Source organism: Bidens hawaiensis, unplaced genomic scaffold (genome assembly GCF_021521415.1).
Source record: "Bidens hawaiensis isolate Kalapana, Puna unplaced genomic scaffold, B.hawaiensis_p1.1 tig00016075_1, whole genome shotgun sequence".
Taxonomy (NCBI): domain Eukaryota; kingdom Viridiplantae; phylum Streptophyta; class Magnoliopsida; order Asterales; family Asteraceae; genus Bidens; species Bidens hawaiensis.
Genome location: NW_027505002.1, coordinates 74,014 through 84,225, shown reverse-complemented (window position 1 = coordinate 84,225; position 10,212 = coordinate 74,014). Strand labels below are relative to the sequence as shown.

At 34.2% G+C, this 10,212-nt stretch overlaps 1 protein-coding gene across 1 annotated transcript; it reads left to right on the top strand.

Annotated features, from left to right (window-relative positions):
- Nucleotides 1-4,689: 4,689 nt before the first annotated feature.
- On the top strand, nt 4,690-9,984 carry LOC143609805 (uncharacterized). The gene is made up of 7 exons (XM_077084453.1): nt 4,690-4,977; nt 6,734-7,283; nt 7,364-7,643; nt 7,755-7,862; nt 8,538-8,816; nt 9,379-9,522; nt 9,611-9,984. The coding sequence occupies exons 1-7, from the start codon at nt 4,719-4,721 to the stop codon at nt 9,785-9,787; spliced, it is 1,797 nt and encodes a 598-aa protein (XP_076940568.1). The 5' UTR covers nt 4,690-4,718; the 3' UTR covers nt 9,788-9,984.
- The last annotated feature ends 228 nt before the right edge of the window (nt 9,985-10,212 follow it).

Below are 10,212 nucleotides of genomic sequence, written 5' to 3'. Positions count from 1 at the left end.
AGCTCTTATTAAACTTGGATAGGATTATAATCCGGTGAGTCGACTCCTTTTAGTTATTTTACATAGAAGTCTTAAATAAAACTAAGTGACATTATCAAACAAAATAATAAAGGTCTCATGTAAACATAATATCAAACTAACCATTTGAAAGAAACATCAAGACTATGATAAAGATGGTGTTGGAAGACTTAGTTTCTGTTGGTTTATTTCGGGGCACTTATATCGGGAACAATGATCCATTACTATCACATTTATTCTATGCGGACGACATTATTATTTTTGGGAAATTGTTAGTCGAGAATCTTTCCAACGTTGTTCGAGCATTTAATTGCTTTTACATGGCGTCCAATTTGAAACAAAAACTTGGTAAATCTAATTTATTTGGGGGTGGAAATGGAGATTGGTGAGATCTCTTTTTTTGGCTTCGGGTACAAGGTTGTAAGGCGAATAGGTTTTACCTATTTGGGTATCCCGGTTGGAGACAATCTTGCTCCGTCAAAGGTTGGTCGCGGATAATTGATAAATTTCAGAAGAATTTAACCAAATGGAAGGTAAATAGACGTAAGGGAGTAGAAATTAAGGGAAAATGCTAGAACCATGAAGCTTCTAGAGATGTAAGAACATCGTAGAGGAGCGTGTTCACATGCCCCACCTCGCCATATTAACGTTGGCACATCTTTACGCCCTATATGGATAGAAAGTGTTGCCCTTGTTGGTGTTCCACGTGCACGATGTAGCCGAACCATCTTTCCCATGTTGGCCAATCACATGTTACCTTTTTTAATTTTGTTTGTTTAATTAATAAAATCGATTTTAGTTAATGTGGTTAAAGAATACCATCACACACCAAACTCCTAAGTGGAACAAGCCTTGGTGCTTATGTGGCAGCGATGTGCCCGGGCATTTTTTTTAATAATTTTTTATCCACCATTATAGATGTCCTAAGAGAGGACTACCTCTTATTCTATATAAGAGAAGGAGAGCCGATCTCAATGGGTCAAACTTTGATGGCCCCGAACCCAAGTACTAGTCATGGTACAAGGTTAAGGTAGAGGTGCAAATCCTAACTGAATTCGAAATTGACATGAAAATGGTTCTTAACTGGTATAGGAGAAACCAGTTACAACCCGATGGTTAAAGAACCAGTTAAGGATTTTCCATATAAGAACCGGTTAAGTGAAACTAGTCAACCAATCGTAGGTGTTAAGAATAATGATAACTTGATGGTTGAGCTTTTAAATTGTCTTATAATGCTATTATCTCATCTTTTTTAAACATATTTTAGCATCACTTTGTTTTGCAAACTCAATTTCTTTATAGACACCAAACAAATGGGCCAATGGGCCTGCGTTATACTCTTAATAAAATGACATGATGTTTAACAAAGGTCTAGTTATTGAAGAAAATATGGTTTGTGAAGCCCAGATGCAAAGGCCCATTCGTAGTGATAACATAAGATATGTTACGTACTTCCGTTGTATTTGCAACAATATATATATATATATTTAGTTTATGAAAACTAATTGGAAATAATATTAGAATTGAGGAATATATGTTGAGGTTCTGTATCAATAATCTACTAATGTTAGCTGATTTAGTAAAGTCTTGATCCAAAGTTTGACCCGTATATTCATATTGCATCAAGTCAAGTAATCGCGTGGTTTTGGATTTAGAGTTGGATTTCAAACTGAGTCGACCAACATTTATTTATTTAAATTAAGATTTTACCCTTTGCACTATTATTTGTTGTTATAATTATAACTTATGCTAATATAAGATGAATATTACTATTACTGATAGTAAAGCGTCACGATTCAAAAACTCGGTGATCCATAGTATATCGATTTACATAAAGATTTGTGTCTACTTTAGGACATAGTGAGAGACAAGGTTGTGTACTCCAAAACCAAAAGTGATGGAACTTGTGGTGGAGTATGTGGAGAAGTGGTATTATACCTAGAGGTGCACAAAAAACCCGAACCTGGAACCGGACCCGAAAAAATACCTTGAACCGGTTTTTTCTATACCCGGGTATTCTATACCCGAAACCGGAACCGACCCTACCCGTAGGGTATGCATTTTGAGGTCAATACCCGTACCCGGAACCGTACCCAATTTATACCCGTAAATACCCGGACCCGTTCATACCCGATACCCGATTATACCCGATACCCGATACCAATATTCTAATACCCGAAATAATACATGAGTTTTTATAGTATATTTTTATGTTTACTTCACAACTTTGATGTTTAAGTTTTTGTAAAATAAATATTACTAAGTAAATAACTTGTAATTAAGTGGATTTATGGTTTTTGTAATATAAGTTTCATTATTTTTATACATTACAAAGCAAATTTAAATTTTAAACAAATTAAAAAATGTATAAAAAAATTACAAATTCAAAACCGGGTATTAATACCCGGTCGCACCCGATTCCAATACCCGAACCTGATCATACCCTACTCGGGTACATAGGATTGAGTTTTTCTCCTCAATACCTACCTGATTTTTCAATACCCAATCATACTGAAACCGATTCCATACCCGATCCCGGGTATTTGAAAAAACCCGATTTGTGCACATCTAATTATACCGATTAGATTACCGAAGGCATAATGGCCAATGGGTGTTCAAGTTATTAAAGTGAGGCCCATGATCTGGTTGTTACACAAAAAGGCTAAAGGCCCAAATTGGATACTACACATCATTAAATGGCATAGTCCGGGCCCAAAAGGTTCATCGGTTAAGTTTGAAGGTTGTTTTGGCAGAAACCGAAACACGAATTGAAAAGAATTCAGGAAATTGAAACCAATATTTCAAATTCTATTTGGTTTTTGGTTTTACCGAATAACCGGTTGTTGTTATTGGATTTGATTGGGCTAAGTAAGACTGGGGTCAAATTGTAATTGGATTTAGCTAAATAACAAACTTATTATAGGATAAGTTACTTCAAACTCATAATACTACCTGTTGTGGGATAACCCCCCTTGTACAAGTAGGCGGTTAACGCCTTGAATGCAGGCATTAAAAATAGGCGTCATCAATGGGGGTGCTAGCCCCTTATGGGCGTTAGAGAGAAGAGGGGTGAGCTTATAAAACCTCAATCAATGATCAATTTTATTTTATTTTTTAATTATTTACCTTTAGCTATTATAATACAAATATATTTAGAATCTTTTGAGAACAATGGGTTTGAAATTTGAAGTATGTAACGCCAAACAAAAGCAATTAACGTATATATTAAAGAAAATAAAAACGCAAAAGAAAAAAAAGCTTAAATGATAAATAACGTGGGCACAAGTGACAAAAAGTTAAAATACGAGGGCGGGATAAGAAACTGAAAAATACTAGACATCATTATGAAATGCGGTGGGCCATATAATAAGTGGTGATTATTCAAACCCCTATTGTAAGGTAAATAGTCATTTATTACCCTTGCCAATTTTTAATCACCTCAATACAGTTGGTGGTTATTAAACTCATATATTTTAACCACATTAAAAACTCACGAGTTATCTGTTTGTTATTCGAGTATACTTTTTGATAATAATAAATAATAAAATACTAATTTTATATATATTGAGTTTCTATATACCCTTCTTTATAAACCTTATTTTATACTTATTAATAGATATAATAAATAGTTAAGACAAAGTTAACACTTCTTCTATTTTTACCGTAATTAATGCGTTAAAAGGTTAATCTTTCTTTTTCTGATGTAATTTTTATTCTAAAGGTTTCAACACAAAATTAATTTAAACACATAACTGACAACTACATACGACAAATCTAGCGCACGAGACTTACACATGTGCATGTCTAGTGTTTCAGATAAATTTTGCTTGATATCAGATCCTTACCTTGCATTTCCCGCAAGAGCCTGTTTTAACGTCTCAAACACATGACCTCTAGGTCTATACCAATAGTCTTCCGTTCCTACAAGACTCCTTTAGTAGATTATAACTATTGTTTTAAATGTAATATAAAAGACGATTTTTAAATCACGTTTCTTTGTCAATTCCTATATACATGATTATGTTCTATGTAGTATCTAAAATGCTGATATGATTTTCACAATTCCTTACTTATAAATCCTTATACATTAGTGTTTAGAAAAAAATATACAAGAAAACAAAATTTTAACTGCATCGCTATCTTTTCCAATATATGTTTTTTTAAACAAACAACAAGCAAGGTGCTCATTTATCAAACAACACACCGGTTACACGTACACGATTACAATACATCAAGATAGTGAAACGAACACCAAGTTTCCCAGTCTAACCCCTCTATTTTACCTATACAATTTTAGCCAGTGAAAGCCATGCCTCTTTATGTCCTCATTGAGTCTACCAACTGAGATTCGATAATTATTGAAGATTGTCTTGTTTCTCGTCTTCCAAATACACCAACAAGCCGTGAGTATTACTGCTTTAATAACATTTTATTTTTTGCAAGCTTGTAAATTTTCTTTACTTAAAATTTAATCGTTGTGAATACACTTAAATTATAATTATTATATTTTAGTATACAAGATAGCTTCAAATAAAAATGTTTAATTAATTAATTAAGAAATACTAAATAACCAAAGCAAGCTTTCTCTGTTGCAGAACCTTCTTTCACGTCTCTACCTCGAATACAAAAACAAATCATGAAAAAGAATAATAATAATCCCACTTATTCTTCTTGAAGACATTTGACCTCTGAAACATAACATGGAAGCATCTGACATCGAAGGCGTACTTGAATTCCTCCGAAGCAACAATCTCTCAGTCTCAGAATCCGCACTCATCGATGACCTCTTCGAGAAGTCACAACTCGATGCAAATGATATCCACAATTTGCTCTTTCCAATCCCACTTTCACCTCTCAAGATCAAACCAAAGGAAGAACAAGAAGATCTTGTAATAACCTCTTCTGATGCTTCGTCCGATCAGGAGTTCGTCAGCTTGGCTTCCTCCACCACCGCCGCAGGTAACGAATTGTGTTCTTGGATTATGTTTATCAGTAAAGATAATTCGGGTTGGTTTTTGGGTTTGAGTTTAAACATCTCAAACATGAAAACCCGAATCCGAATTACCTGAGCCTGAAAAAATTGTGATCTGGTTGAGAATTTCGGGTTTAAGTTTTAAAATCTCAAACCTGAAAAAACCCGAACCCGGAAAAATTGTGACAGGTTCTTGTCGGGTTTTGGGTTTGAATTAAAAAAATCTCAAACCCAACAACTTTTTCGGGTTGGGTAATGTGGGTTCGGGTTTTTTGGTTGAGATTTTTAAATTTAAACCCGAAATCCGACCTGAACATGTTATAGTTTTTTCTGGTTCACGTATGACGGGGTGGGGTTTTGGGTTTGAACTTAAAAATCTTAAACCCGAACCGGAATTACTCAAACTTGAAAAAACTGTGACTCAGGTTCCGGTTTTGGGTTTGAATTTAAAAATATCAAACTCGATGAACACCCCTAAATTCCACATTGATTTGACTATACATGAAAATGAATTGTTTATTTAGTGTCACACATGGTAAATTAGGTAATTTTTCTGTTTGGATTTTGGTTGACTGGGATTTAAGGATTTAGGACCACAATCTAATTTGTTTGTTTTTTATTTATGTTCCTTAACTTCAGGGGTCTTGTTTGTTTGTATCTGAGATAATAAATAAATAATTTTTTCTCTTGGATTCCTAGTAAATAGGAGTTATATTCTTGTTGAAAACTATGAATTATTCCAAATTGGCAAATGAAAAAAAGTCAAAATTTATATTTGTTATAAACTCTGTTGGAAGTTTTTCACCCCTGTTGCATCCAAAATCCGCGACGTTGGTGTTGAAAGTTTTTCACCCCGGTTCAGTTCCGTCTCTTGTATGTTATGTTGTAATATATTTTCTCCTTTTACCGGATCACAATGCAAGTTGCAACCACAGATGACCCGTTGGTGGGCCCACGGGCTTGAAGCCTGTGTAAATCTTATGTATGTATCATCTATGTAATAGTATATCTAAAGCTCATGCTCGGCTCGTGAGTCGTCTTTCCCAAGCTCGAGCTTGGTTCAGGCTCGGCTCATTTATTTATTAATTAATTTTACATACATTTTTTTATTTTTTTATATATTAAAAAAAAACTTAAACGGGCCTAAGCTCGGTTCAAGCTCGTGTGCAGTACCTTAAACGAGCCAAAGTTCGACTCAAACTCGGCTATGCAGTGTGAAATTTATACATATAAGTCCAAAAGAGTTAAGGTTTGACAAGCCTAAATGATCTTCCGATATATGGCTCGATAACTAAACGAGCTTTTTTTGAGGCTCGGGCTTGGCTCAGTCTCGATAAGACTTGGCTCATTTCGAGCTTTTTATTGATCCGAGCTTTAGTAGCTCACGAGTGACTCGGCTCGTTTAGGTGGGGCCTGTCTTGTTGAACTTGGCCCAATATGAGGCTATCTCATGATCTCATCAATGATATTGATGGTTCTGGTGCATAGTAACTCCTTCAGTTTATTGTCAAAATAGTTATATTTAGGATCAGAAATCAATAATGACTTACTTAAATTCACCATAAAACAAGGGCATTTAATGAAATCCACATGTGTACTAGCACTCCCAAACGTTTAAAACTTTTGAAACAAGTTCAAAAAGATCATCAACATTTGAGTTCAGAAATTGACCGTTTGACCGCAAAGATTTAAATGTAAGCCTGATTTAGTAACATTAATTATTTTTGTGACTGATTTGTGTAGATTTCAAAAACCCATACGCGATCCAGACTCTTAGAGGTGCCAGCTCTTACGCTTCGTCCGATAGATTATCTCAATTCGGTACGGCTCGTGATTATCAAGAATTCGACATGCAAAACGACCTAAGTTGGTATAGAGAAAAAGATGAAGATTATGCTATGCCGTCTAGTTTTGACAATTTTGACCCTTTTAGTGGTCAAAGTGAGGACAAGTTTGTTATGACTAACGAGAAAGAGAACCAAAATGACAATCTTGACCTTGATTTTGATCCGCTATTAGATAAAAGTAACCGTCTTGATAAAGTATGGCCCACCTCCATCGGGTACTTGGATGATGATGTTCTTGATATCAAGAATTATAATAAAAGTTGTGATGATGATTTTGTTGGCGAATCTAAGAGAAACCGTGTCTTGCAAAACAAGACGTGCGAGAAAGATGTTGACTTTGACCAAAATAGTGATCATAATGCTGCTACTGTTGATGAATTGTTAACGAATGGATACGAAGACGAATATGAAGTATTTGATTTAAGAATAATACACAGAAAAAACAGGTTGGTTGACACACGGTTTGCTTAATTTATGGATGCTTTTTTACTTGTTTAATGTAAAATATTTTGACTATAATATGTAGGACGGGTTTTGAAGAGCATAAGGATCTACCGATTGTTTTAAACAATGTGATTGGCTCTCGATATGTCGTGTCAGAGTATCTTGGTTCAGCTGCATTCAGCAAAGTTGTGCGGGCCCGTGATCTTCAAACAGGAATTGATGTTTGTTTGAAGATAATAAAGAACGAAAAAGATTACTTTGACCAAAGTTTAGATGAAATCAAGCTTTTGAAGCTTGTAAACAAGCATGATCCTGATGATGCACGGCATATATTACGGCTTTATGATTATTTTTATTTTCATGTAAGCCGTTAGAACTTAGAAGTAATTTGATGGTTGATACATCCTTCGTTCTTCGTTCAGTTTCTGTTAATTTATTAAACAATTTATCATTATTTCTTGACATTTTTACAGGAACATCTCATTATTGTTAGTGAACTGCTGCGCGCTAACTTATACGAATTTCAAAGATACAATAAAGAATCCGGTGGGGAGCCTTATTTTACCATGGCAAGGCTGCAGGTTTGTTAATTTTAACGGATTCTGTTGAAATCAGTCACTTTCAGTACGGGTCAAGTTGGGTTGACTTGCAATTACCTTTTATCATCCAAATTATGGATTTTTATAAATAGTTAACGCGCTAGTTATGATTACAAATAGAAGTTTTGTTGACTTTAACCCGTTTAACTTCTACATTTAATGATTTAACCCGTTTGAGATAATATGCAACCCAATTTGACCCATTTATACAAATGGGTCAAAATGGGTTGACACGCTAATACCTTTTATCATCTAGGTTATAGACTTTTAGAAACAACTAATGCGTTAATTATGATTACAACTAGAAGTTTTGGCTGACTTTCAACCATTTTGACCTTTAGGTTTATTGATCTAACCTGTTTAAGATAATATGCAACCGATGAACCGAAATTGACCCTAAATGGATGGAATTAGGTTGACATGCAAATACCTTATATCATCCAAAATATAGATTTTTTATAACCAATTAGTGTGTTACTAATTATTACACATAGAATTAGGTTGACTTTAAACCCTTTTGACCAATAAATTTATTGATTTAAGTTTTTAACACGTTTGAGATAATATACAACCGAATCCAACCCATTCATACAAACGGGTCAAAATGGACACCTCTGTCATCTTTTTGTTGAAATGTTGACTTTTGTTCATAATCAGGCAATAACGCGACAATGTTTGGAAGCTTTGGATTACTTGCACGAACTGGGGATAATACATTGTGATCTAAAGCCTGAAAATATTCTTATCAAAAGCTATAGCCGATGTGAGATCAAGGTTATTGATCTTGGAAGCAGCTGCTTTAAAACCGACAGATTGACGTTATATGTGCAATCTCGATCTTATCGGGCTCCTGAAGTCATAATCGGGCTTCCATATGACCAGAAAGTTGACCTTTGGTCACTTGGCTGCATCTTAGCCGAACTCTCATCGGGTGATGTATGTCTTCATTAAAAAGCTTTGATCTTTCGTCATTATTATTTATTAATAGCACAAATGTTATAAAATAGCAATATACTTTTTTCTGCGGTTTTTTTATGGTGATTATAACTTTATCGTTTTTCTGGTAGTTAAAAGTTTTAAACGGATTTAGCATCGGTATGGTAATTTAAAAGTTTTCCTTTTTACATTTTTGCCACTATTTTATGGTATTGCCCTTACTAACGAGGGAAAATTACCAAAATCGTCATTTTTACTATGGACTTTGACAAAATGGCCCTTGACTTTTTTTGTTCTATTTACTCAAATATCACTTGACTTTCTTATTTTAATTAAAAAAAGGCCTTCAAATGGAAATCTGCTGAGCCAGATAGAAATCTTTTATGCTAGATAAATAAAATACTGCTACACCAGATTAAAATCTGTTATGCCATAGTGATCTTGCTCTGCCAGATTGAAATATGTTGTGTCAAATTCATATTAACTAAACCTCTTGAATCTTTTTGTGTTTTTTTTTTTAATTTTTTTATAAAACTTATGGCTTATATTTGAATTCACATAGGTTTTGTTTCCAAATGATGAACTTGTGTTCTTGCTTGCACGAGTGATTGGAATGCTCGGGCCAATTGACTTTGATATGCTAGCAAGGGGCCAAGAAACAAGCAAATATTTCACGGACGAGTTTGATCTTTATCGCATAAACGAGGTATGTTTGTTTGTTTCTTTCTAAATCATTATAAAAAGATAAAAAAAATGGCTAAACTTTATAAAAATCTTGTTTTTAATGCATGCAGGAAACAAATGAAATGGAGTACATAACCCCACAAGAAACATCACTAGAAGAACGCGCACAAGTTTCTGATACGTTGTTACTCGATTTCATAGGGAACTTACTTGAAATCAACCCAAAAAGACGACCAACAGCTAGAGAAGCTTTGAATCACCCGTGGCTCTCGTTTCCCTACGATTAAACTTAATATTTGTTCATTTCTGTTTATTAATAATCCGGGTCGGTTTTGTATGTAGAGATGAGAGAATGGTGTATACGGTCTTGCACTCGTATACATACATGACTCCCAGCTTTCATAAAGGAAATATAATATTTTTTGTACTAGCTAAAAATAGGTTGGTTCAAATAATATGATATGAGCCCCTCTAATTACTTTAATTTTTTTTTATGAAGTTATTGTCACAAATATTGTATTATTTAAGTTGACAGTTTTTTTGACATTAATTTATGAGAGGGTAGACAGTTGGGATTGGGTAAAAAGTTAGAAGTTAAAACTAACTGGCAGCTAACTGTTAGTTTTACATGAAGTTTTAAATGTGAGTTAGCTATTTCTAGTTTTGTACTTTTGTATCTTTGTAACTTCAGGGACAAAACGTAAAATATACA

Coding starts and splice junctions, on each gene's coding strand:
- LOC143609805 (XM_077084453.1), top strand. CDS start 4,719: ATGGAAGCATCTGACATCGAAGGCGTACTTGAATTCCTCCGAAGCAAC. Junction 4,978..6,733: donor TTCCTCCACCACCGCCGCAG/GTAACGAATTGT, acceptor TGATTTGTGTAG/ATTTCAAAAACCCATACGCG. Junction 7,644..7,754: donor ATGATTATTTTTATTTTCAT/GTAAGCCGTTAG, acceptor ACATTTTTACAG/GAACATCTCATTATTGTTAG.